Consider the following 27,920-nt stretch of genomic DNA (forward strand, 5'->3'; position numbering starts at 1 on the left):
CCAGAAAGTTTCACTCTCTTTTGTGTGTCGCTATGAGGGTTTTGCGAAACGAGCACTGTTTGGCGTGAAATGTCTGTGTTTTTTTTTTTTTTTGCAATCAGATCGTGAGAGAAGAGCAGAAAGACGAGTAGTTTGCCTCTATATTTTTTTGGCTATTGCCTAAAAATCCAACCGTTTCACTGTCTGACATTATTGATTACAATGTTTTTACTTGCACGTCGTTGTGTTACGAACCTTTTTCTGAAAGTTTTCCTTAACCAAAAAAGAAAACGAAAAAAATAAGGTGGACAAGGAAAAAAAAAAAGGGGGTTTCATCGATAACTTGGATCACGAAGTCTTCCCATGGTGGGAAGGCCTTTTTCACTTTTTTTTTTTTTTTCGAAACAAGAAAATGGCGTTGGTTGACCACTTCCGAGGCGGGGGGGAACGATGGAAAAAAGATATGAACGACGCTACAGTCCAAAGAACCTGTTTTTCGTTATTTCTTAAAGAATTGAAAATCGTGCAATTTGGGGAACACGTTTCGAATGTACTAAAAAATGAAGAATGTAAAAATTCAGCAAAAAAAAAAAAAAAATCCGTACTTGGAAAAAAGAAGAGAAAGAGAATAAAAACACACGCACCTTTTAAAAGGAGGTCATGTTAATTCTAGCAAAACGTTTTTATAGCACGCGTGTCTCTTTATTTTCACTCACGTCCGGTCTTCGTGTGTCTTCTCATCCGCCATTGGTGCATTTTTTAATACGCTAGACAATATGCTAGAATGTATACGTGTGTGTGTGTGTGAAGAATAGACAAGAAAGCCAGAAGCCGGTGCCCAACGATCCGCTACGGAATGCGATCCCGCCCGTAGCGTCGGGGCCGCTACATTCAAGATATGTAGATTCATGGCCTTGGGAGTTTTATTTTCTCTTTTTTTTTTTTTTTTTGCCTTTCGTGATGATTTGGATTCTTCTTCTTTTTTTTTCTCTTTTTTTTTTTGATCGAACGTGATCGTGGTTTTTTTTTAAATACTGGTCTATTCTGCCGGATTCCCGTCTTCCCGGAACGTAAATCAGCTCGGAGCAGCTCCTCACCTCGATAAGGAGTCAGATCGTAGTCTTTTTTCTTTAATAAGATGTAGATTCATAAAAATGGACGTTTTTTTTTTTTTTTTTTTTTGTTGTTGTACCGTTTTTCTTGTCAATCCACTAGTTGAACCGGATTCCGAAATCTTTCATCTTTTTTTTTTTCATAATTATTCTGAAAAAAAAAAAAAAAATGAAGTCGATCGTCTTTCATAAATACGTGCAATAAAAGAATCTAGCGTTTCCGTTTGTTTGGTGTGGGTGAATGTTTCCGGATATATTTTTGGTTTTCTTCTTAAAAAACATTATTATTTTATTGCTTTTCGTTCAGTTCATTTTGCGGGTGGCAAACCAAGTGGAACCGCGATCCGATACATTAGGTGTTCATGGATGGACGGAATGTATAACAATCTTCCTACACTTCGCACTGTGAACATGAAAAAGAGCGAATGAGAGAGAAATATAAATGACGTTTCAGTTTTTATTAACAAGGTGTGACTGAATAAAAAGAGATAAAAAGGGGGAAATAAAGCGCGAGATGTAGCAATGTCGAACACCTTCCAATGGCAGCCCTTCGGCCTTTTATTTTCACAATCGATTTTTTCTTTTTTTTTTACATTCCATTTCTCCACCTTCAGCTGGACAATGGTTTTGTTTGTTAGGCAATACTCGACGATTGGCTATTTAGCAGCAGGTCATTCTTTGTTGTTTGAGAAATTCACATTGTTGTTGTCGGTGTGGATTGAGTGTATACGAGCCATTCACGATCGAGGGCGTGACTGGGCGGTGTCAAATTCAATTCAATATGCTTGGACACACTGTGAATGTGTTTGCGTGCCTCTTTTGCATATTACCTAACGTCAAAATGTGGGCTACTTTACCGTTTTCTTTTCTTTTTTCCTATTCCGTGCCATTAAATGCGAGAAACCAGTTTTCGTGGCTCGATGAGTCGTTCGTTTTTTTTCACGAAACGTCGTCTACCTTTTTTTTTTTTTTGCTACCATAACAATCACGTTCGGGAAGTACCTAAACGGGAGAAGAACTATAACAGCAAAATTTTGATGTGTCTGCTATGCAACGTATTTACATAGTTACACTAATGATGTTACCTTGTTTGATTCTTTGTTGTTTTTTTTTTCTTTTCTTTTGGTCCTTGCTAACGAACATTCGTGTTTTTTTGTTTGTTTTTTACGACTCTATCTCTTGATACTCAAATGTACAGAACGTGAATGGCGCGGGAGTCTGTGGTTCTTTGAGGACGAGGAAAAAACAAAAAATCACAAAGGCTTACTGCCTTTGGTCTGGCCAACTGGATCCTTCCGCTTCTCGATTTCGAGTTTTTTTTTTTTCGGTTTCTCTCTCACGAAAAGAAGGCAACCGGATGGGAACCACCACCCGTCGTTCCTTTTTTTTTTTTTTTTTTTTTAACAAACTGGCCAGTCCGCTCGTTGCACGCATATCGAATGATGTCATTGACCCTCTTGTGTAGAAAAAAAAAAATGAAATGGATTTTTTTTTTTTTTTTTAGTTGAGGCTTCTAAAGTTTACTATTTCAATTCCCCCCCCATACGAAGAGTCTTGCGCCAAGGCCCTTTTTTTGTGTGTGTCTGTGTTTCCATCAGCTTTCTCAACAGATAATTCCATTTGCTGGAGCGGCGCGGATGAGGTCGAAGGGTTTCACTGGCTCCATCAAAACTTCTATATGCAGCCCGTACCTTATAATCGTTCCAATCCCTCACCTGATTTCTTTTCTTTTTTTTTTACCTGCATCGTTTAGGATTTTCTGTTTTGTTTTTTTCCTTTTCTGTCTAAATGTCAGAGCGAATGTAGCCGGTAGACATTTAAAGTAAACACCGGTGATTATGACGTCATAAAAAAAAAATGTTTATAGGAAAAAAGGAGGGAAATGACTGGAATTAGCAATGGTTTGGCGTCCCAAACACAAAGTGGAATAAATAACTAGCTATGGCGAAGAGGGGGAAAAATATCTTGTTGGTGTTTTTTTTTTTTTTTTTTTTTTTGGGTGTGGGCAGGCTTTAGAAAAAAAAAATGTCCAAAACACACACACACAAAGACCGGCGTTCAGATAGGAATGTCCGTTGCAACTAAGCTCGAAAAATAGAGATGTTCTAATAGTTTCAACATGAGCATTGAATAAATAGGGAAAATAAAAAAAAAAACTGATAAGCCCGAACATAAGTGCGCCATTTGATTTGATATATTATCTTTCGGACAACACTCGTGCATGACGAAACCATTTTAAAATTATGTACACATTCTTAACAATCTTTTTTTTTTTTTTTGGTTCCTTTCGGCATAGATACGCGATGGCGATAAGATCAAGACCTGCCGTGGTCAGGCAACCTGATGTACGTGGTACGATTGTAGGCTAGAAGTAGAGAGACGCAGCCGGAGAAGAGACACACGGCCCTGCTCTACACGCAAACGACAAAAAAAAAATTGAAAAACACGGAAGAAAAATAATCACGAGATTGAAGAAGACAAGCAAAGACCCGTTTAAAGCGTCTGGGATCATCCGGTAGCCGCGGATCGGGCGATGACCATGTCGCAACGTGAGGACGTGCTCAAATTTGAGCAAGGTCGCATCAAAGTTTTACAAGAGGAGCGGCTACACATACAGAAAAAAACCTTCACCAAATGGATGAACTCGTTTCTTACCAAGGTAAAAAAAAAAAATTAAAAATCGATTTCCTATTTTTCGAAAAAAAAATTTCCCTTATCTTTACTACCCTGAACCCCGTACCGCCCTTTTGCCGAGAGAGGGCTCTTATCGAATCATCCAGGCTTGTCCCTTTCCATCATGTCTAAATGTTACGTAGCAAATGCGGTCAGATTCTGTGAGAGAAAAAAAAAAAATGAGAGAGAGAGGAAATGTAATCATGGGCAAGGCACCGTGACGAGCGTGATTGGTCTCATCTCTTATGGTTAACATATTGTCCTGGACACACACACACACGTAAATTACACGAGTACCATTAGAACGTTATGAGACAAGTATTTCTTCATCTCTCTTAATTCTGATGCCTTTTTCCCCTACCCTCCTACACTCACAGTTTTAAAAAAATTTAATTATTATTATGTGTTTTTTTGTTTTGTTTTTTATCATTGGCTCAAGCCCAAGTGTGTTTCAGTTAAAGATAAAGGATGGCGAGATAAGACGTGCCGACTCAATTAGTTTCGTCTGGCATTTCAATCCTAAAATGCGATTATTAGACGTTTCTTAATGTGTTACTTAGTATGTGGCGTAAGATGGCGCTGTCGAAAGTCCTATTTCTTTAATACCCTTAAAGTAATTTAGAATTATATATGAAAAAAAAAAAAAGTTTTTTATTACACACACACACACGGGTCAAAACCGACAGGGTTTCTTTGACTGATAACAACAATACCACAGCAGCAACAACAACACGAAAAAAAAAAAAACTAGAAAAGATAAAACAACCTCGGGCTGCGGGCTCCGTTATTGTTCGTGATCGTGACATGTGATGGACTAGGCATTCCGTTCTTCGTGTTTTTTTTTTTTTTTATTTTGGATTATGCATTACTATAAAATTCCCTCTTTTTTTTTTTTTTTTTTTTTTTTTTTTTAATATTTCATTGGCTGAATGAAATGACGGCTGACTGACTTGTATCTTACCTTGACGCCTTTGGATAATTGGCGGTTTTCTGATTCCTTCTTTTTTTTTTTCATTTCCATCTGGGCCGACGATGATGATGCATGACAGGCGCGTATGGAGGTGGAGGACCTGTTCGTGGACCTTGCCGATGGCAAGAAACTTCTCAAGCTGCTGGAGATTATCTCGGGCGAGAAGCTAGCCAAGCCCAACAATGGCAAGATGCGAGTTCACAAGATCGAAAACGTCAACAAAAGTTTGGCCTTCCTCCACACCAAAGTTCGTCTTCTTTTTTCCAGAGGCGTTTTTTTTTTTCTTTCTATTTTTCAAGTTGTTTTATTTTCATTCTTATTTAATCTTATCTTTTTTTTTTCCGGCTTCGTCATTATTAGGTGCGCCTGGAGAGCATTGGCGCCGAAGACATTGTCGATGGCAACCCTCGTCTCATTCTGGGTCTTATGTGGACCATCATTTTACGATTTCAAATCCAGGAAATCGAAATCGAAGTGGTAATGAAAATTGAGACGTCCTAACAATGCGACATTATTTTAAAAATAATTTCAAACAGGACGAAGAAAATGAAAGTTCTGAAAAGAAATCGGCCAAAGATGCGCTGCTTTTATGGTGTCAGCGCAAGACGGCCGGTTACGAGTACGTCAGCATCCAGGATTTTTCAGGATCGTGGAGAAGTGGAATGGGATTCAACGCCTTGATTCACTCACATCGACCAGACATTATTGATTACAATCGACTGGATCCCAACGATCATGTGGGCAACCTCCAGTACGCCTTTGACGTAGCTGAACGCGAGCTGGGCATCGCGCCCCTCCTAGACGCAGAAGACGTCGACGTGGCCCGGCCTGATGAGAAGTCGGTCATCACCTATGTGGCATCTTATTATCACACCTTTGCCCGCATGACCAAAGAGCAAAAAGGAGGCAGAAGGATAGCCAATGTAAATTTTGCAATTTGTTTTCATTTCACGCCGTGCACGACATGAATCTCATTTGAATTTTGTATAGATTGTTGGTCAAATGATGGAAGCCGACCGACTAAAAGAGAACTACATCCAGCTGAGCAGTGACCTGCTCGAATGGATCCAACACAAGTTGGTACAATTGGACGATCGCAAATTTCCCAATACAATAGAAGGAATCCAGGGTCAACTGCTGGACTTTAAGCAGTACCGCACCGTGGAAAAGCCTCCAAAGTAAAATCGGGACTTCTTCTTGCTCTTTTGAATATCGTGTCACAAGTCATTGTAATGCCCTTTTTCGTCACCAGGTATAAGGAGAGGAGTGAAATTGAAGCACTCTTTTTCGCCACCAATACACAGCTGGCTACGCTAAGGCAGCCCAGCTTCATCCCACCGGAAGGCGTTAGTCTTTACGCTCTTCAAAAGGCGTGGGACGCGTTGGAAAAAGCCGAGCACCGACGAGAAGTTGCGCTGCGAAACGAATTGCTCAGGCTGGAACGGCTAGAGCAGCTGGCATACAAGTTTGAGCGAAAAGTAAATGATGTTTTTTTTGTTTTTTTTTTGCATTTATGCGTTGTCACGTTCTTCGCTTACGAATAATATTATTTGTCATTTCACACAGGGATTGCTGCGAGATGGCTATCTCAAAGAAATGATTCAAGTATTGTCCGACCCACGCTATGGCAGCAACCTGACGCAGGTGGAAGCCACCGTCAAGAAACACGAAGCCATTTGCGCTGATATTCTATCCAGAGTAGGGGTTTGGAGTCTTCTTCTTTATTGCGTGTCAAATGACATCGTGTTTTTATATTGACCTTTTGAGAGAAAAAACAAAAAAACAAACAAAACAAGTGTTTTCCTTAACTCTTGTAGAAAGAGCGGTTCCTTCACCTGACGACCATGGCCGCCGAACTGGAGAAGGAAAATTACCGTGGCAAAGATCAAATCAACAAACGCGAAAGAGAAATTTTGACTCGATGGGACGAACTACTAGTTCTGCTTGAACGACACCGACTCGCCTTACAATCAGCTAGCCAACTTATGTCCGTCATGAGAGACTTGGATACGGTTGCTTCGACCATTAGAGATTTAGAGGTTTTGCAACATGTCCCTCAAACAATGAATTATTTAAATGAAAGGCTTTCTTTTTGGCATTGATTAGGAAAATTTCAAATCGGAAGACGTCGGTCGTCATTTGTTGGCCGCCGAAGATTTAACACAACAGCACCATATTTTCGAGTCGCAAATTGCTGCCCTGGGTGACAACATCCAACGTCTTAACCGACAGACACAACAGATTCTCCAGGGAGTAGACACTGTGGCCGTCCAGCGGGAAGGCCCAACCCTGAAAATCAAAATCGACGACTTGAACAAAGATTACGACAGGTTAATATACTTTTTTTTTTTTTTTTTTTTTTTTTTCTCTTGGTGCATCATTTTAATGCATCCATCTTATTTTGAATATTTGCCAATGACGTCATTGTTTTGTTTTTCCCCCGCAGACTCAAACAGCAAGCGAAAGCTCGACGTGGGCGTCTCGAGGATGCCAAAGCACTCTTCCAATTGTGGGAGGATCACGAAGAAGAGGAGGCTTGGTTAGTGGAAAAGAAACGCATCTGCCAGACGGGTATCATCGCCAAAGATTTAAGGGCCTTGATTAGCCTCCAGCAAAAGCACAAGGTACTGCATCCCGGTGCAATCCATCATTTTTGTTTGGCGTCCACTATCTAAATATTCACTGTTTTTTTTTTTTCCGCGCTTCCAACGAAAAAAAAAAAAAACAACAACAGGCGTTGGAAGACGAATTAAAGCGCGATGGAACAAGGCAGAAAAGTTATGCGAAGCCGGACGCGAATTGATGGCTGCCGGACATCCCCAATCCAACGAAATTGCTGCATACATCGACAGTCTACAGAAGCACTGGAAAGAATTACGCGTATTGGTTGAGCAACGGAAATCGCGTCTGGAGGAAGCGGCCGAAGCTTATCAGGTATTGTACCACAACAACTTCAATGGATGTGATCAAATAATTTTTTTTTGGAATTTCATTAAACTCCCGTACAGTTTTACGCGGATGCCAACGAAACCGAATCATGGCTCAGGGAAAAAATGCCTTTGGTCCGCTCCACCGATTGTGGCGAGGACGGACCTGGTGCCCAGGCTCTGTTAGCTCGCCACAGAGATCTAGAGGGACAGATCCGGGCCTATGAAGGAGATATTCAGAGCCTCAACACGCAAGCAGATCGTCTAGTAGCCAGCGGTGTCACATCGCTGGCCATCGGAGGGTCGACCAAACAAGGCATGGAAAACGGCTCGGCCAGAGGAGAGCCGGACGGTGAATGGGGAGAAGAAATCCGTATGGTACCCGAAGAGTACTCTGAAGAAGAGTCTTGCGAGCGTACCGAATACCGGACAGTGACCGAAGAGCGTCTAGTTCCCCAAGTCAAGGCCATCTATGCGTTTGAAGGACAGGGCATGACGATGACTAAAGGAGAGGTATGCTCAGTATAATTAAATATGACACACGCTCGTGAAACGGCTTGACTCATCGCTTATCATCGTCTATTTGTTTTGCTTTTCAAAAAAAAAAAGGTTTTCTTCCTCCTAAACAAGACCAACGACGACTGGTGGCACGTGCGTAAAGCATCTGGAAAAGACGGATTCGTGCCCGCTAACTATGTCAAAGAGATTGAGGGCAAGCGTATCCCCGTTCAAGTCCGTCAGCCTTTTACGGTTAAAGACGTCCGACGGGTCAAAAAGACGCGTATGGCCAAGAAAACGGTTCCTGTTCGGAAGCCAAAACCCCCTCCGAAAGCAACAGGTCCTTTTTTCAATAAAAATAATTCAATTTTTGAATTTCATTTCACACACTTTTTTTTAAATTATAGCGACGGAAATCGAGTCAGTAGCCCAACGTAAGAAGAACATTAATGAGTCTTATGATGAAGTCGTTCGACTGGCCAAGGTGAGCCCCTTTTTTATATAAATCTGTGCGCTTATTGTAAAACAAAAACAAAAACAAACAATGAACTTATTCAATCATCAAGAAACGCCACACCGATCTCGAGAACGCGATCCTGCTCTTCGCCTTCAACGGCGAATGTGATGATTTTGATAAATGGTTGCAAGAGAAAGCGAAACAACTGAATGCCGACAACCGTGGCGACACGGTCGATGCCGCCAAGCGGAAATTCGAGGTACACAACAACGAACAAACTAAACCGGTTTTAGTGTTACACAAAAAGACACACCTATGATAATCTAATCTTTTCCCTTTCACATTCCAAACGTGCAGCAAATCGTGACAGACTTATCAGCAAGTCGTAGCCGCTTGGATGGAATTGATAGACGAGCCGACGAGCTACTGGCCGTCAAAGCAGCTTCGCCTGCCAACATTCGCGCCCGCGTCAAAAGCATTCATGACCGGTCAGATGCCATCAACAAACTACGTCAGGCCAAAGAACGTAGCCTGCAGGGAGCCAATAGGTATGCGTTGGAGATTATTTAAATGAGATAGCAGCCAGTTTTTGAAATATCAATTGAATCTTAGCGTGGAGCTGTTCCATCGGACGTGCGCGGAAGCCTCGGAATGGATGGAAGAGAAAATCACTAAATTGGACACGGAAGAATTGGGTCGTGATTTGCAAACGGTTCAGGCCTTGCAACGAAGGCACAAGAACCTCGAAAGAGAATTGGCACCGCTCGAGGAAAGGGTCAATCGAATAAATCACCTGTCAGCTTCGTAAGTCGAATAGCGAACTATGGATGCCATGTTTGATTTAATCATACCTTTTTTAATGCTAATCAAGGGTCACGGCCTCTTACCCTGAAGAACAATTGGCCGTCAAGACACGGCAAAAAGAAGTGCAGGCTCTTTGGGAACAAGTCAAGGTATAATTCGTGATTTATTTTAATAAATTTAAGGTAAGCAGATGAATTGAAATTCGATCCTCTTTAGAGCAAAGCTGTAGATCGAAGATCCCGTCTCGAACAGGCCGTAGGCCAACAACTTTTCCTTAAGGAAGCCAAGGGCCTGGTGAGAACATTTTGATTTCATGTAATTCCATTTGAGGTTAACCATTTCCTTTGCCCGTTCAGTTGACTTGGGTTGCGGACGTCAAAGAAAAGCTGAACGCAGGTGAAGCCGCTCGCGATGTGACCACTGCCGAATTATTTTTAAAGAATCATCAGGACTTGTGTGATGATATCCGCGCTCATCAAGACGAGTACGTCATTATTCTTCGTCTTTTATTCAAATCAATTCTTTATCTTTTTGATTGTTTTAGTTTCGATTCGTTGGCGAATCTTGCAAGTAAATTGCCAAACAACAAGGAAGTTCGTGAGAAAGCCCAACAGTTGGATGAAGAACGAAAAGCTTTGCAACGAGGATGGCAGCAAAAAGATGATTTTCTTCGACAGACGTTTGATTTGCAAATTTTCAACAAGGAAGCAGATCAAATTGATGCCGCCTCTTCATCGCACGAAGCCTTCCTAGAATTTTTCGATTTGGGCGTACGTGTAAATACGTTGCTGTTGTTTTTCAAGCAATTCAACCTTTTTGTTTTTACTTGTTCCATTCGAATAGTCATCACTAGATGACGTGGAAGCTCTTCAGAAAAGACACGAAGATTTCGAAAATTCATTGGCCGCCCAGGATGAGAGACTCAAATTGTTTAGCGAAGCCGCAGACAGGCTCATCACCGCTAAACATTACGATAGCAAAAAGTACGATTTCTCTTTTTTATCATTAAAATTACAAATGAAATTTAAAAAAAATGCCCAACATTTCTGTAGCATCAATGAACGAAGGAACAATGTCGTTAAGCGACGCGATAACGTTAAAAACGTTTCGGCAAAACGAAAAGATGCGCTGGTGGCGTCTCACACATTCCAGGTTTGAAACGTCATACATCGACACGAGATTTAAAATTAATGCTGGACCGTTTGATCTCGTAGGAATTTGTGGCGTCCATTGACGATTTGCGTTCATGGATGGCCGAGAAAAGCCGTACCGTCCAAGATGAATCTTACAGGGACCTGACTAATTTGGAAAGAAAATTACAAAAGCATGAAGCCTTTGAACTTGAATTGCGCGCCAATGAGGGTCAACTACGATCCATCAATAAGGTAACCGGTTTTTGCAATAACGGGAAGGAAAACCGGTATATTTAATAAACAACCAATAATATTTATTATTTTTCCCACCGACGGACTGTAGACTGGACAAAGCATGTCGAGCAAGAATCATTACAGGAAAGATGACATTGATCGGATGCTCGATGCTATGAACGATCAATGGGATGCCCTTGTGTCGGCTTCGCTTGATAAGGGTCGAAGACTTCGTCAAGCCGCTAATCAAGTGGCTCATAACAAGATCCTAGAAGACGCTAAAAGTAAACTTGATGAACTGCATTCTGAAATCAACCAGGACGACGTCGGTGACGACCTCCGCAGTTGCCGAGAGCGACTCAAGAAGCAGCAAACGCTTGAGAATGACGTGTCGTCCTTGGACCAAAAGATCAACGATTTGGTTATGGCTGGTGAAGAGATGGCTCAAGACGGACATTTTGATGCCGAGAGTATCCTGAGCCAGGGACAGACATACAAGCGACGACTTAGTGCATTCAAAGGTATTATTTGAATAGGACGATTTGGCTGATGTACTGGATTGATGACGTGTAATTTTTTAAAATGCTAGATCCGCTAACGCAGCGCCGTGAAAAGCTGGAAGAGGCGCTGCGCTTCCATACGTTCAACTTTGAAGTGGATAATGAATTGCAGTGGATCAGGGAAAGAGAACCAGCTGCCCGTTCAGAGACGCTAGGCCAAGATTTGCATACTGCGCAATCGTTGGACAAGAAACATAAGAAATTAGAGGGAGAACTAACTGGCCATCAACCGGCCATTGATCACACGTTGGGTGTGGGACAGAAATTGGAAGATGAAGACCATCCGCAGAAAGATGAAATACGAAAACGATGCAGTGAACTTGATTCCGCTTGGAATAACTTGCACGAACTTGTTGTCCAGCGGCGCAAAAAGCTGGACCTTTCGCTCAAGGCACAGCAGTTTTTCTTCGAGGCCTCTGAGGTCGAGAGCTGGATGGCAGAGAAGACAGAATTAATCAACTCACCTGACGTCGGCAAGGACGAAGATGCTGCAATCAAGCTCCTCACCAAACACAAGGCCCTTGAGCTTGAACTGGACACGTACAGTGGCCTCATCAACGAAATGGGCAATATGGCCAACGCCATGGTTTCAAACAACCATCCCGATAGTAAAGTCATCACCCAACGCCAGCAGCTACTCACCCAGGGCATGAAAAACCTGCAGAAGTTGGCGTCACAACGAAGGCAGCGACTAGTGGACTCTGTCAGTCGGCACGAATATCTACGGGAAGCCGAGAGCATCCTAGCCTGGATCAACGAGCATATGATCACGGCTTCATCGGAAGATTACGGACAAGATTACGAACATCTTTTGGTAATGATTCGAAATTTTTTTTGAATGTGTGGAAAGGTTTCATTTTTGTTTTGAATTTTTTTTTCAAGATTTTAATCAACAAATTTGAAGATTTCAAATTGCGGGTCGCATCCGGATCAGAACGTTTTGCTCAATGTGATGCCATTGCAAAACGACTGATAGCCAATGAAAATCCATATGCTGCTGAATTTCCTGCCAAACAGGAAGAACTCCGGTAAGAGATTTGAAAATTTGCATGTCAATGGCTGGGTTAGCACGTAGTTTTAGCTTGCACACTAATCTCTTTATAACCTAACCATTTGGATAATCGGTTTCCTTTCTGATGGGATTCTTTTCACCATTTCATTATCTCTCTTTGCTCTTGATACTTTAACACGCTGGCACATCAGCATGAACTCGCCGAAGAAGGAACAAAGCTGGGCTCGTATCAGCGAACAAGTCGGGCGAAAGCACAGCGTTCTTAGGTGGTTACCTCTTTTGATCTTTCGTTTTCTTTACTTTTTTCCCTACTCTGGTTGCATGTGGATTGTTTTTAACTGTTGCCTAACAATGGAGAGGAAAGATGTAGTTGAATATCAGTTCTATGCATAAACGATTTTACTTTTGGGTTTCAGTGATGAGTGGTCAAAGTTGCTGGAAACGGTTGATCTGCGAGATGAGAAACTTGTTGCCGCCGGTGAAATCCATCGTTTCAATCGCGATGTCGCAGAATCACTTTCTCGAATCCAAGAGAAATATGTGGCTATTCCGGATGATCTCGGCCGTGACTTGAACTCGGTTTTGGGTCTCATTCGTCGCCATGAAAACTTTGAAACAGATCTCGTCGCGCTCGAAGCTCAGCTTCAGGTTTGCAATGTTCACCAATCTTTCAAAATAATAGGATCCTGAATCATTCCGTTTCTTATACAGATCCTCGTCGATGATTCGGCCAAACTGCAGGCCGCCTATCCAGGAGGAAATGCCGAGCACATACGTGCACAACAAGCTTTGGTGATTGACTCGTGGAACACCTTACAAGAAAGGATGGCACGTCGCAAAGAAGAATTGCAAGCCAGCTGTGATTTACAGCGCTTCCTAACCACCGTCCGAGATCTGGTCACGTGGGCTTCTGGATTAGTGGCCGTCATGTCTTCCACGGAGAAAGTGCAAGATGCTAACGAAGCCCAGGCTTTACGGGCCGAACACGACCGGTTGAAAGGCGAAATCGAAGCCAGAGAAGATGTGTTTAGTTCGGCCGTTCAGGCAGGCGAAACGATGATCCAAGAAGAGCATTACAGCCTAATGGAAATTCGAGACAAATTGAAGCAATTGCTTCAGGAACGCGAGAAGCTTCACGCTGTCTGGCAGCGACGAAAGATTCACTTAGATCAACTGCTGGATCTCCAATTTTTCAGTCGCGATGCGAAACAAATCGAATCGACTTGCAACGCCCAAGAGGCTGCACTTCTCGGGACGGATCTTGGCTCAACGGCCGAAGAAGTCGTGGCTCTTCTCAAGAAACACGAGGCGTTTGACAAGTTGGTGCAAGCCCAGGACGATCGATTGGCTTTGTTGATCGAGCACGGAGATAAGTTGATCGGCCAGAATCATTTCGAGAGTCAGTGGATCATGAAGCGTGTGGCCGAAGTGACACTACGTCGCAATCGCATCAAGGAGCTGAGCAATGGCCGTCGCAATCGTCTTCGCGACGCCCTCCTCTACGCCAAATTTGTGCGTGACGTCTCCGAAGCCGATGACTGGATCGAAGAGCGCCAAAAACAGCTGGATGCGGAAGCTGCACTTGGAGAAGTCACATCACTCGAGGATAAGGTGAAAGATGATTTGTTTTGGATGTAGCATTGGAGTTGTTTTAACTTTAACGTATTTGTCTCATTTTCCAGGCCAAGAGGTTGCAGAAACACCAGGCGTTCCAGGCTGAAGTCAGTGCTCATCAGAGTCGATTAAATCAAATCAAACAAACAGGAGAGACATTGATCTCTAAAAGACATGAAGCCTCGCCCGACATCCACCGACAGCTTGAAAATCTCCAGCAACGCTGGAAGCAGCTCCTTGCTGCGTCTGTTTTGTTGGGTCGCGGCCTCGAAGAGGCTCAAGACATTCTCGATTTCAACACCCAGTTTGAGAAAGCGATGGCCTGGCTTGCCGACAAAGAGTTGATGATCCAGCAAGGTGACCTCGGTCGCGATTATGAACATTGCCAGGTAAAAAATATAATGAATATCATAAACGATAACTTCTCTTTAAAAATTGTATATTTTGATAGGCTCTTCAAAGGAAAGTTGGACGACGTCGATTCAGACATGAGATTTGACGACTCTCGTATCAAAGCTATCAATGCCCTAGCAGACAAACTGGTACGTCAAGGTCGCAGCGATGCCCGACTAGTCCAACAGCGGCGTGATGGATTGAATCAGCGATGGCGGGCCACGCAGGGTGGCCTTGATGAATACCGGCAAGATCTTGCAGGAGCACTGGAAATCCATGCCTTCAATCGAGACGTTGATGATACGTAAGGCCGTGTCACAGAAAAGACAATTCTACTTAGTGCAGCCGACGAAGGCAAAGATCTGCCTCAAGTTGAAACTCTTCAGAGACGCCAGGAAGCTATTGAGCGCGACTTGACGGCCATCGAAGGCAAACTGAAAGAGCATGACACTGATGCACGAAAACTAATGGCCAAGTACGCCGACATGGCACCTACCATTCGATCAAAATTCACGACGGCACAGGACAACTGGAGAAAGCTTACCTCCACGGCAGTTGCCCGTCGTCAGAGCCTCGCTTCGGCTTATACTTTCCACAAGTTCAAGGCTGACCTGCGTGAACTAGAAGCTTGGGTTCAAGATATGAACAACAAAATGGAGGCCACTGTATTGGCAAACAATTCCACAGACGCTCAAACTGCGTTGCAGTTGCACCAAGAACGCAAAGCTGAAATCGACGGTCGTCAGAACAACTTCTCTGCCCTGAAAGATCACGGCCGGCGCTTGGTTCAACAACAGCATCCATCCAAAGATGAAATTGGCACTTGTCTATCTGAATTGGAAGAACTGAGAAGGACCTTAGCTGCTACTTGGGAAGAGCGTAAAGTTCTCTTAAGCCAGTGCCAGCAACTTTGTCACTTTGATGAGCTCGTCGACCAGGTATTAAAATTCATCCTGGTACAAAAAAACATTACGATTGAAAGATTTGTTTAAAAAAAAAAATAGGCGGAAGCAACTTTGGCCAAGCAAGAAGCGTTTCTTAACAACGATGATTTGGGAGATTCATTGGCCGGCGTCCAAATGCTTGTGCGTAAACACGAGGCGTTTGAAAAGACCATGGTGGCACAAGGCTCTCGTTTCGAAGAGTTGGAACGATATGCCGCTGAGTTGTTGGCCAACCAACATTATAATGCCAGTGGAATTCAAAAACAATTAGACGAGGCCTTGGGAAGGCGAGATCGCGTTCGCGAAGCATCCCATCAACGTCGCAAACGATTGGAAGAATCAAAAGAACTCCACATTTTCCTGCGCAATATTCACGAGGTACGCATTATTTACCAATATCATGAGATGGATTGAATTTTAAATGCATTTTTCTTGTTCCATGCAATAGGTCGAAGGATGGATATCAGAGAAATTACAAGTGGCATCTGACGAAGCCTATCGAGATCCTACGAATCTTCAAAGCAAATTGCAAAAACAGGCCGCATTTGAGGGTGAATTGCAGGCCAATCGTGGTCGAGTGTCACAGGTGACACGGGAAGGTGAACAGCTGATGGCTTCTGGCCACTTTGCTTCGATGGAAATCCAGTCACAACTCGACACCCTTGACTCTCATTGGCGGCAGCTGTTGGACGCCTCCCAGTTGCGCCGAGATCGATTGCAAGACGCTTACCAAGCGCTACTCTTTAGCCGTAGTTTGGACGATATCGATGGGTGGATGGACGAGGTCGAACAGCAGCTTCAGTCGGAAGATCACGGGCGAGATCTAACAACAGTCCAACATTTACTTAAAAAACATCAAACTCTTGAAGTGGATATTCACGCACACGCGGACGCCATCCAATCGGTTAAAGAGACGGCCATTTCATTTCATGAAGCCGAACACTTCCAGGCCGAAGAGATCAATGAGCGATCGCAAGCCATTATCAAGCGCTACCAATCGCTACACGAGCCGGTACAGATCCGAAGGGATAACCTTGAAGATGCTTTACTGCTCTATCAATTTTTACGCGATGTGGAAGACGAGCTTTCATGGATCCGAGAAAAACATCCCGTCGCATCCTCTACCGATTTAGGCACATCTCTCTCATCTGTTCAAGCGTTGCAAAAGAAGCATCAAGCTCTTGAAGCTGAACTTCAATCTCATGAACCAGTCATCGCCACAGTAGTGTCTCGTGGACAGCAAATGATCAAAAGCAATCACTTTGCTATCCAACAGGTAATAATTGCATAGGATAGCACCTTAGTATTTAGATTAATCTTTAACGTTAACTTTAGGTGGAAAAGAGTTTACAGCAAGTTCAGTCGCAATTGACTACGCTAAAAGATCACGCGTCCATTCGGCGATTGCGTCTTCTAGATGCAGTTGAATCGCAAATGTTTTATTCGGAAGCGATGGAAGCTGAAACGTGGATCCGCGAAAAGCGCCAACAATTGTCAAATCCGGATGTAGGAAAAGACGAGGACTCTATCGCCGTAAGTTTGGCATTTAATTGCTAATTGGGATTAAATTACATTTTTATTATTTTTTTAAACCAGGGTTTATTGAAAAAACTTGACGTCATTCAACGCGATATTAGCGGTTTCAACGCGAATATGGGCCGGCTGGCTAAACTGAGCCGAGGTCTGGTAGAACGCGGCCATTTTGATTCTCCCAATATCGAAGCCAAAATGCTTTCCGTGGACCAGCAATACGAACAGCTGAAACAGTTGGCGGAGACTCGTCAAAAGAATTTAGATGATAATCACAAGATCCACAAGTTCCTTCGGGAAGCGGATGAAGTGGCTGACTGGATAAACGAGCAAATGGCGATGGCTGCTTCAGAGGACTATGGTCGTGACGTTGAGCACGTGGAAATCCTAATCCAGAAGTTTGAGAGCTTCCTTAGCACTTTAAATGCAAGCCAAGATCGAATTGAATTGCTCAAAACTACTGCCAAAGCCGTTATGGACGATCCTAAAATGGATTCAGCGAAAATTCGAGCTAAAGTGGACGAAGTTAATCAACTTTGGGATGATTTGAATGAGTTATCACATGCACGACAGGATGCTTTATCTGGAGCTAAACTAGTCCACGTTTTCGATCGTAATGCTGACGAAACCGTTACATGGATCACAGAAAAAGAGGCTGTCCTCTACAGCGAGGATTACGGCCAAGATCTTGAAGGTGTCCAAGCTCTACTTCGCAAGCATGCTGGATTCGAGCACGATCTATCTGCTGTAAAAGAACAGGTAAATTTGATTGAGTTTCATAAGATCTCCCTCTTTAACCTGATGGAACGTGTGTTAGGTCGATGCCGTCATCAACGAGGCCCAAAAACTAGCTGGTCTTTTCCCCGATGCTCGTGAACACATTGCCATCCGTCATGGAGAAACTCTTCGAGCTTGGCAAGATTTAATCGAAAATGGAGCCCAGAGAAAAGACAAACTGCAGCAAGCAGAAACGCTCCAAGCTTATTTCGATGACTATCGTGATTTGATGTAAGTTTTAGTACAATAGTATTTTCCTATCGATTCTCATTTTTAAATCAAACATTCCGAATATTCTTGTAGGGCCTGGTTCAGCGAAATGATCGCCAAAATTACGGCCCCCGAGTTGGCTCGCGATAGTGCTAGCGCTGCTTTACAGTTGGCTGGCCACAGGGAATACCAAACAGAAATTGAAGCCCGTAAGGAACCTTTTGATCGGTTCGTTCATATGGGTGAAAAGCTGATCAGCAACGGCCACTTCATGGCTGAAGAAATCCAAGATAAAGTCATGACTTTGACCCAACGACGACACCAACTCCTTGAGACGTGGCAACGTCGTGAAGAAATCTACCTGCGGAACATGGACGCACTACTCTTCGAGCGTGACGCTGCACAACTTGAATCGTGGTTGGAGTCACGTGAGAAACTTCTGGCACACGAAGAGCTTGGCTCATCTATCGCCGAAGTGGAAGAGCTTATCCGCCGCCATGAAGATTTCGCTAAAACTCTAGATGCACAGGATCAAAAAGCCGAAGCCCTGAAACGGATCACACTGGTATGTGAAACAAATTTTGCAATATAGTTTTTATATTGTTTTGATTCAAAGTTATTAAGCTTTAAACTTTATGTTTATGGTCTGCAGCTCGAAAAAGCGTTTCAGCATCTCCGGAAACTGGAAGAAGAAACACGAAAAGCTGAAGCCCAGCGTCGCGAACAAGATCGATTGGAAGCGGCCAAGCGAAAGGAAATGCAACGGATCACCAATGTGAGTTGTTAGAAGAGCTTTGACTGTCTAGAGGTCTGCATTAATTCGACCGTCTTTCCCTTTGCCATACAGGAAAGAAGGCAAGAAGAACAACAACGACGTCGAACGCAGGAGATCAAGCTGACTCGAGAAGAGCTTGATCGTCTTCCCTTGAACATGAACGGCGCTACTGGTTCCGGACCCAATTCAGTTTCAGGAGGATCAGAACGCTTCCAAGGCTCCATCGAAGGATCTCCCAGGTACATTCATTTAAAACAGCTTTAGTTTCGACTTTTCTCATTAACAACGTTATTTCTCATGGCACAGAGTTCAGCCAAGGATTGCTATAGTGTCTCCAGACAGTAGCCCTAATGTCAAAATGGATCCAAGCTTGACACCTGATAGACTGCGTGGCATAATAGTCGGTGGAGTCAAACGAGCTGAAAGTATGCGCGTGACGGGTGCATCGTCCGGTCCGACTTCCTTATCGGCAGCCGACGCTTCACGCCTAAAACGGAATCCCAGCTTCACGACGCGTAAACGAAATACCAGCCTTCGCAAAGTAAAGCGAATGGATAATCCCGAAGACTTGGCACCTGTCGAAATGGGTGGTTTCCTTGACCGCAAACATGAACAACAAAGTGGGGGGAAAAGGGCTGCCCTCCGCTCTTGGAAATCCTATTACACCAGTATTTAACACCTCACGTTTGTGTTAAGTGATATGACGAGTGATGATTGAATGACTCTCTTTTTTCCTTTAGTATTGTGTGGTCAGTTGCTCTGTTTCTTCAAGGAACAAGACGACTTTGCCGAAAGCAAAGCAGCCGCTTCGCCACTCAACCTTTACCAGGCACAGTGCGAGCGCGCCAGCGACTACACGAAACGCAAAAATGTGTTCAGATTACGTACGTCTGACGGAGCCGAATTCCTTTTCTCGGCCGAAGATCCACAACACTTGGATGACTGGGTCAAGAAGATCTCTTTCCACGCCTCATTATCTCCTGCTCAGCAATTGATGAGCTACGATACCTTCCAGGTAAGAAAAGCTTTGCACTGAAGCATGTTTTTAGACTACTCTTAGTCAAATAGCAAGCTCGCTTGCATAGTTACGTTAACCTTGTCGGTTGGTGTATAACTAATGCATGTAGTCGAATTGAAAAAAAACTACCTCGCTTCCTAGTTATCGACACACCTTCACCTTCTAACTCTTTTTTTATACACACTGGGTCGTGTCCTTGATCGAACACCTATAGGCTAAGTCTTCTCTGTCGGTCAATCCTCCCGCTTCCTCTTTGGTTGATTCGGCCAAAACTAAGGCCTCAGCCAAAGAGATAAAACGGAACTCGAGTTCGGCCGGGTCCACGGAAGTCAGAGCAGATGAGGAGGAGGACTTCCACAGCGCCGATTCCGGTTCCGATTCTGATTCTTATCAGAAAAATCCCCTGATGCCAAAGGTCCTAATTCAACCAAGTCGAGTCCAGTCGCTCCTGCTCTTGCTCCGAAAAAGCGTCAGGTATCCAGCACAAAAACTAGACGCTTCCAATTTTATCTACTTTGGCTTTTGTTGGTTCGATTTATCATATCCTGCACGATTGGCCTGCCCTAAAAATGATCAGTTTGCTTCGTGTTGCGCTTGCAAATGAGGATCCCATCTAACTTTTCACTGTTATTACAGAAGAATCAGGCAGCCGTAGTTGAACCGACGACGCAGGCCGCACCGCCCATCCTGCCCCGCACCTCAGCTCCGGCGCGTCCAGCGTCCGGCGAAGAAGTTTGGGTCAAAGTGAACAACGCAGCATACGCTGAAGGTTTGAAATTATGATTTCTATGCTCGTCGTTTTTCTTCGTGTTTGGGAACCGTTTGCATGTTCTTTTGCATGTCTCAGTGTCTTTGGCTTATAAGAATGTACTGCGACTGGCATGTCAAATCTATTAGACTTTGGTTTTTCTTGCTCTTTTTTCAACCTGAAATTTTCATCAGTTTCTCTTTTTTTTTTTTTCATTTTACTTCATTCAACATCTTTGCATATTGCCAATCATTTGACATGTTTCAGTACGTTCGCATTTTATAATTATCAAACGGCGCTTTTTCGTGTGAATGTACATAGTAGTTGACTTCCCTCCGTTGCCTCGTTCAGCCCCGCCTCCTTTACCTCCGTCCCGTCCGCCCGTACCCCCAAGAGGGGCCTCGCAGCCTGTGCATCATCACCACCATCACCACCAGCAACAAGCGCGCCAGATGTCTAGCATGCATATAGTGGCTGAAGAATGGCAGGAATCGTCCTCGTATTATGCTAGCTCTGCTGTAGCTTATGGTTCGTTCCCAGCTTCCCTGTCCAATTTTTACGGCTTCGATTCATACAGATATCCGCGATAGCATTCACCGGTTCTTTCGTTCTTCCATTCAGGATCAGGACCAAACAGCCGCGCATCGTTGTCTAGTCAAGTAGACGGCCGCTCGGCTGGATCCAGTTCGTCCTACCTTGCTCCAAGTTCGACGGGGAATTTGCAGCATCAGCAGTACCAGCAGTACGCGCAGCAACATCACCAACAACAAAAGACCCAACAGCAACCACCGCGGCCACATTCAATGGTTGAAGCCCGGAGTGACACGTCTTCAGAGAGTGACGTACCGGCCACGCCATCACCGCGCGAAGAGAAAAAAGACGAAAGAGAGAAAAGGAGATCTGTTTTGGGTGGAATCTTCCGGCGTAAGGGGAAAAGCACGCACGTGTAAGCGAGGTACCAAATAGCTGGATCAAATCACCACCGCCTTATCATCACGCCTTTGGAATTATGTAATCCGCATTCCAATTTTGTTTTGCATTCCAATTCTTGCATTTCCAATCCGCATTCACGGTAGCAATGACGTAAAAGGGATCCGTGCCTTTAACAAACATTTCAGCGAAACATTTCAGAACACAGGTGTGTGGTATAGTCTCTTTTGTTATTTGTTCATTTTGACGCAAAGTTCAGCGAATACTAAGTGTTAATTTGTAGTTCATAAAGATGCTTTTTTTTTACAATTTGAACCCAGTGTAGTTACATAACAGTTATGCATCAGCAAAAAGTACGTTGTAATTGCCCGATGGCAGTCGTACTTTTTGGTAGTGCAACTATGGAAATTGACATTCGCATTTGATGGGAAACCAACGAAAAAAAAAACAACGCATATTTGTGTTAAAAATCCGAACGAATCGCGTTTCCAAAGATGTTGCAATTGTTCATATTATAGTGTCGGAGATGGTAGTTAAAACAGAGAAATTTCGATTGTTTTTGTTTTCAAACCGGGTTTATCACGCTAATTTGAATTTATACCGTTGATATCAAACAAAATTTATCAATTATTCCAATAATATTATTCATAACTTGGTCCTTTCCCGTGTGTGTCAAGTGGGGTTATATTATGATTTAGTGCGGGGCATTTACTACATTTTCATTTCTTTCTGATTATTGCATTTGTGAGTGCCTTGACTGATTTATTCTTGTTGTTCCTGCTGTCTTGAAATATATATACATAGCCTGTGTTAATTCGTTGTGTTCTACATATTGCAAGAGTGAGTCGCAACTGCCATCTGGTTCAAAGCTAGTGGTTCTTTGAATAACCTACACTGTAATGCACGAAGCTTTGGATAGTGCAGACACTATACAAGCATTACAAAAATGAATATTAACCTGGAGAATCTTTACTCTGTCTACCTGTCAAAACAATAGAGCTGTTTTCGCAGACCCTCACAAGGTGTAATACTTGAGTTTTACATCAAATTAATACAATGTTGTCTTGAGGAACCCCTTAATTCTTGTTTCACGTTATACCAATATTTGATGCTATTCCTGTGTTTTTATCTGCAATGTTGTAGACTGCAAATATCTAAATCTAGAAATTGAAACCGGGCATCGACTCTGTAGAGTAAACTAGAGCTTCTATACTTTCTTCTTTATTTCCAAATACTATTCAGTTAGAAATACCAAGTTTACTAGATAACGTGGCATTCTCTATTCGACCGTTTCTTATATTTCCCGATTTCCAATATCCCGTTTTTTCCGAATCCCGACTTCCTCGTAAATTCCGTTTCTCTTTCTCAATTTTTTTTCTCTTCCGGTTCGTAAAATTTGTGAAATTGGCAACACTGAACTCTGTTTCAACTTCATGACGTTAAATCGAAGATCGAAACAATAAACAAGGCAAAGACACAAAAATTCATTTACTCAGGTTTAAAAATTTAAAGAAAACTTGGGTTCCATTTCCCTGTACTTCCAAAGAGCAATAGAAAATTTTCGATCATTCGATCATCCGACTGCTAGTTCTTAGTAACATACTTCCAGATAAAAAAAAATGGACCTCGCTCCCGTTTTTGCGCAATATCAAGAAATGCTTGATGCCGATCAAGATCTCAGAGAAGTAATCGAGTATAAATGATTAAAATACCATTACCTAAAATTGAACTCTTCAAGGAAATACGTCTCGTTGTTCGAGAGTTGGACACAACTGGCAGAGAAGTGTCCTTGATTTTACAGCAGATTCACCAAGAAGATGGTCTGCGACAGAGTAAGGATGCATAATTTCTGTTACCGTTTTTAAAAAAAAGAAGCATCAGTAAATTAACAAACCTTTTCATCTTTATATTACAGTTGAAGATTTATGTTCAAAAGCTAAAGCCACTCTTGCCAAGGCAAACATACAGTTCTCTGATCTTGCTTCCAAAATCCCTCCGAACCAATACTTCAGATTTAACGACCATTGGAGATATGTTATGCAACGTTATTCCTTTCTTGCTGCACTAATTTTCTTCCTCGAATCAGAAAAGCTTGCTCTTCACTCAGATGTTGGAAAGTTGCTTCAAGGTTTCACCATATTTCTACCTACAGTTTTAAACAAAGTTCTCTGAGTTTCATGTTGTTTACAGTGCCAATAAAGGAAGAAAATGGTTTTCATTTGGATGTTGAGGATTACCTTTCTGGGCTTCTGCAGTTGGCATCCGAGCTGGTTGGCACTTTAATGACACTGCATCCTTGGATTTCGTTTTAAATTCTTTGGTTTACATCCGTAGTCTAGGTTGGCAGTAAACAGTGTAACAGCTGGAAATTACGATCTTCCCATTCGCATATCTCGATTCGTCTCCGAATTAAATGGTACTACTATACTTCATAAAATTCTCATTATACATTTTAAATTTTCATAAATTTCCTACGTACGTCATTGCCTGTTAGGTGGATTTCGTCTTCTCAATTTGAAGAATGATTCGCTACGCAAAAGGTTTGATGCCCTTAAATATGATGTCAAGAAAATTGAAGAAGTGGTTTACGATCTCTCTATTCGCGGCCTTCGCAATCGTTCAGCTACCATTACCAAGGGGAATTAATATTGAGTTGTCAATGTATCTTGAAATGTAAGGAACATCCTGGTGTCTGCGAAGTAATTTATACTTCAAAAATCAGTCAATTTTGTTCTCTTTTTTTTTCTTTTTTTTTCTTTAATCATTAATCTTTATTTCTGCAATTCAGTTTATTGTTTTTTCGCCCCCTAAATTGCACGATTGGACATCGACGTCTATAGTTTGCTCTTTCTAAGTATGTGACTCTTAAGTTACAACTACACCCACTGTGACTGGGATTTTGTCGCAATAGCAACGGAAAGTGCATTCAAGAAAAGAAATTTTGAATGAATTGCTGCGTGAGAAACTGCGTTTGTAAAACAGGTTGGAAGAAACAAACTCGCCGCTGCAGGCTCTTCCGTTGCATGGAATTAAATTGAGATAAAAATGTTCCATTCGCATGAAATGTCTGGTTTTCCATTATTCCCATACTCGTCGCCAAAATCCGCTATTCAGGTCAACTTGCTTGCGGCAAATGTATTTTTGAAGTTATTCCTTTTAGGGTTTTGTTCCGGTAGAGACAATTCATTCTTGGTGCATTAGACCGATTGCAAGTAGAGCTTGCTGATAATCTGGTTGGTAAGGTTGCATCTGAATATTTTTTCTTCTCCCGCTATCAATCATGAACTAGTTTGTCTGCGTAGGGAAACGTCTGGCGGATGGATATTTGTTAGAACTCACGGAACTAAATTTTAGCATGAAGTTGTGCTATAAAGGCCCGTGAATCCTGTAGGTTCTTGCTTAACTCCTGAAGATGGCGAACTAAACAAGTACCTGTCCCACATAACTTTATACGCTATCAAATATTACTAAGAAAAACTTACATAATTTTTTGGGCTGATGTTAATATTTTATTGATCGACTTATAAAGTTCCTTGCGAGAAATATATTATTCATTGGTAAATAAAAGAAATTTTTTTCTATATATGGGTACGTCGTGCGCTGCCACCTATGAGGGACAATGAATATACAAACCCCAAATATTAACTTGAAGGACCGTCAAAGCTGTATTCTCAACTTTCTGTGTGCTCTAAGCAACAGCACAGCAACGTGAGTGTCGTGTCTGATTAGATGATGATTGTGAATCGTTAGATCAAACTTAAAGTTTACTTTAGACTGAGTGTTTCTTAGGACTTGCTTGTGCGTGCTTCGAATAGTGTGTGATGGTGGAGTATTGCTTATAATATGACTTCATTGATACCCTTGTCCTCCCCTGTTAAAAGATTGCTCGGTTGGAAACGAGGTAAACCTTTTCCCAATTGCCAACAATCTTTTGACCCCTTATTAGTGCAGTTAATGTTGATAAAATCCAACAGAAAATGAATGCCATTACGTTTGTAGTGAAGAGATGGTAAATACTAATGAATAGAGTAGTGCAAAGTGTAGTGGTTGAAAAAGCATAATTACACACATTTTCAGCATTTATCAATAGGAAACTCAGTAAAATTCTGTTGATTTTTTTTTCAATACAATGTTTTCCAAGGTTCATTATTGTTTTAAAAATAAATGTCAAAAATGTTGTCAACCTTTTTTGATGAAGGTGAAGGTGAAGAAAAGTGGAGTGAAAAAGCTGTCAAAAGTCTTGTTAAGAAGCTTAAAAAAAGTGGGGGCTTGGATGAGTTAGAGAAAGCTGTAACTTCCCAAAGTTCCAGCACAAAGTGTATTACTATTCCAAGGTACTTAAACAGAAAAATGACAAAAAATCTAATCTGACTCTACGGTATTGTAACTTTTTAGATCTTTGGACGGCCGACTTCAAGTATCCCAACGTAAAGGGCTACCCCATGTAATTTATTGTCGTCTGTGGAGGTGGCCAGATTTACAGACCCACCACGAATTGCATGCACTAGAGCATTGCGAATACGCCTTCCAGCTCAAACGAGACGAAGTTTGTGTTAATCCTTATCATTACCAAAGGGTTGAAACTCCAGGTAATCGCCATTTGTTTTTCATTGGAGGGGTGGGGACTCGTTTTTTTTTTTGTTAAAACCCCAAAAGAAAACGTGAGGTTATGAAGCACAATCTTAGTTAAGATAATCAATTAATTAGTCAGTGTTGCCCTTTTTAAAGACAACAAGTTTATTCTCTTAAGTTTTCCTCGATGAATTTACATAGAAGTGAGAAAGTGCACCGTCAAGTACATGAAGATTTGTGTCCCGTATAAAATTATATCTGGCCTGTATTGTAACCTTTTGCGTGCAATATCCAAATTAATCCACAAACATAGTATTCCACTAGGTATATGTTAGATTATTAAGATAGAATACTTCTTTAAAGTCTTGAAATGTGTTATAAACCTCTTTTATCTTTTTCCCGTTACACCATTCAACGTACTAAATAGAAAACAAAATGAATTTTCTTTTTCAAGTTTTACCGCCAATCTTGGTTCCACGCCAAGCAGAAACTGGAGTAAACAGCGTCAACCTTTCAACAACAGGAGCCAGTAATAACCATCAAATCGTGAATAGCACAGTTGCCACCATTCAAGACCTACTTTCGCTGGATGATCTGCCGTTGTCGATAGCCGACGGTCCCGACTTTATCATGTCGACCGCCGGGGTGAATTCACCTAGTCCTGCATCAATTGGTAGTGGCGATGGTGGTGGTGGAACGTTTCCCTTAACAGAAACTCCTCCGCCTGGTTACATGTCGGAAGACGGCGACACCCAAGAGCCCGCAGATATGATGAGTACGTAAATTATTACCAAAGATGGAAACAAACTTTAATGCATGAATTTCTTCAAATCTAGATGGTAGTCGAGTTTCACCTAGCCCTCCTATCGATGCCCAGCCCGTTATGTACTGCGAGCCGGCGTTCTGGTGTTCGATAAGCTATTATGAATTAAACACACGCGTGGGAGAAACTTTCCATGCATCTCAGCCATCCATTACTGTTGACGGTTTTACTGATCCCAGTAATTCGGAACGATTTTGCCTCGGACTTTTATCGAACGTAAACCGCAACCCTGTGGTGGAACAAACCCGACGACACATTGGGAAAGGAGTCCGTCTCTATTATATCGGGGGCGAGGTCTTTGCCGAGTGTTTGAGCGATTCGTCAATATTTGTTCAATCACCAAACTGCAATCAGCGTTACGGTTGGCATCCGGCAACTGTCTGTAAAATCCCACCTGGTAAGTGTTCCACATGAATTGAATTTAAAAAGGTTTTTGACAAATTTCTTTTTGCCTCTAGGTTGTAATTTAAAAATATTTAACAACCAAGAATTTGCAGCTCTGTTATCTCAGTCAGTAAGCCAAGGCTTCGAAGCTGTTTATCAGCTGACGAGAATGTGTACCATTCGGATGAGCTTCGTCAAAGGATGGGGCGCTGAGTACAGACGTCAGACAGTAACTTCTACCCCGTGTTGGATCGAACTCCACCTGAACGGTCCACTGCAGTGGCTAGATCGAGTTCTGACTCAAATGGGATCGCCCCGCCTTCCATGTAGCTCCATGTCGTGATTATGAAATAACTTTTGAAGTGCATACCCACCTTCCGGTTCGGCAGTAAATCCTTCGTCGAAGGTACAGCGACGCCGAGCACTAGGTCACTCAACAACTGTTCTCTATCGACATCTATCCATACTAGCGTTTCGGAACGCAGATAAAATAATAGTTTCGCAAACCTGCTTGCGCCGATTAATTACTTAATTCGAAAAAGTTTCCCCGATCATGCTCACATGCAAATATTGGTGAGCAGTTCTCCTGTTTGCTATTTCTTTTTACATCCTTTCTCTTGCCGTTTATTTTCTTTTTCTAGTTTTTTCCTGATACGCTCACTGTCCGTTCATTATTCCACTCGGATGTGCAATAGTCGATTCTATCAGACGAACCAAAATAGCCCGCTCTTCTGCTGCCGTACAGTACCCACCCACAAGCATTTACCGTTTTTCCATAGCCCAAACTACCTCGCAAGCTGCGTTCCGCGTTGCTCGACGTAGTCCACAACTTCACCAAATAAC

General features: G+C 42.5%; 4 protein-coding genes and 2 long non-coding RNA genes across 7 annotated transcripts in view; 3 read left to right on the top strand and 3 right to left on the bottom strand.

Annotated features, from left to right (window-relative positions):
* LOC132088390 (uncharacterized) overlaps positions 1-27,920 on the bottom strand; it is a 65,154-nt gene that overhangs the window by 27,677 nt on the left and 9,557 nt on the right. The gene's annotated exons all lie outside the window — the stretch shown is intronic.
* Positions 1-27,920, bottom strand: part of LOC130696484 (2-oxoisovalerate dehydrogenase subunit alpha, mitochondrial-like) — a 55,797-nt gene that overhangs the window by 22,485 nt on the left and 5,392 nt on the right. The gene's annotated exons all lie outside the window — the stretch shown is intronic.
* On the bottom strand, positions 1,402-3,122 carry LOC130701275 (uncharacterized). The gene is made up of 3 exons (XR_009003995.1): positions 2,616-3,122; positions 2,177-2,547; positions 1,402-2,109 (listed from the first exon to the last, which is right to left on the bottom strand). It is a non-coding gene; the product is annotated as an uncharacterized LOC130701275 (long non-coding RNA).
* LOC130701274 (spectrin beta chain, non-erythrocytic 1-like) lies at positions 3,541-22,112 on the top strand. Its single transcript, XM_057523234.2, is given in 49 exon segments — positions 3,541-3,750; positions 4,814-4,981; positions 5,095-5,211; positions 5,271-5,657; positions 5,725-5,912; positions 5,987-6,212; positions 6,301-6,432; positions 6,552-6,773; positions 6,841-7,064; positions 7,181-7,358; positions 7,469-7,481; positions 7,484-7,668; positions 7,743-8,174; positions 8,271-8,499; positions 8,567-8,643; positions 8,726-8,875; positions 8,974-9,164; positions 9,229-9,420; positions 9,488-9,569; positions 9,637-9,714; positions 9,777-9,904; positions 9,965-10,190; positions 10,264-10,403; positions 10,473-10,572; positions 10,635-10,805; positions 10,897-11,308; positions 11,377-12,161; positions 12,230-12,375; positions 12,551-12,625; positions 12,776-13,007; positions 13,071-13,970; positions 14,042-14,362; positions 14,425-14,436; positions 14,438-15,304; positions 15,371-15,688; positions 15,759-16,586; positions 16,646-16,843; positions 16,907-17,599; positions 17,658-17,848; positions 17,921-18,392; positions 18,480-18,602; positions 18,675-18,841; positions 18,909-19,270; positions 19,343-19,617; positions 19,835-20,015; positions 20,018-20,094; positions 20,257-20,389; positions 20,690-20,896; positions 20,990-22,112. Coding segments are annotated over 49 exon segments (12,666 nt in total). The 5' UTR covers positions 3,541-3,624; the 3' UTR covers positions 21,319-22,112.
* On the top strand, positions 22,734-24,019 carry LOC130701271 (translin-like). Its single transcript, XM_057523232.2, has 6 exons — positions 22,734-22,983; positions 23,037-23,130; positions 23,214-23,426; positions 23,489-23,568; positions 23,633-23,714; positions 23,793-24,019. Exons 1-6 carry the CDS (start codon positions 22,918-22,920, stop codon positions 23,942-23,944), a joined length of 687 nt encoding a protein of 228 aa, XP_057379215.1. The 5' UTR covers positions 22,734-22,917; the 3' UTR covers positions 23,945-24,019.
* On the top strand, positions 24,973-27,907 carry LOC130701269 (mothers against decapentaplegic homolog 3-like). Of its 2 annotated transcripts, XR_009421935.1 has the most exons (7): positions 24,973-25,199; positions 25,497-25,632; positions 25,694-25,887; positions 26,325-26,645; positions 26,707-27,090; positions 27,152-27,505; positions 27,719-27,907. XR_009421935.1 is itself a non-coding variant. In XM_059497263.1 (6 exons), the coding sequence occupies exons 1-6, from the start codon at positions 25,142-25,144 to the stop codon at positions 27,418-27,420; spliced, it is 1,362 nt and encodes a 453-aa protein (XP_059353246.1). In that variant the 5' UTR covers positions 24,973-25,141; the 3' UTR covers positions 27,421-27,907. The 2 variants fall into 2 exon arrangements, 1 of the variants encoding a protein (XP_059353246.1); XM_059497263.1 differs by having other exon boundaries at positions 27,152-27,907.

The sequence above is a fragment of the Daphnia carinata genome, chromosome 10 (assembly GCF_022539665.2).
Source record: "Daphnia carinata strain CSIRO-1 chromosome 10, CSIRO_AGI_Dcar_HiC_V3, whole genome shotgun sequence".
NCBI lineage: Eukaryota > Metazoa > Arthropoda > Branchiopoda > Diplostraca > Daphniidae > Daphnia > Daphnia carinata.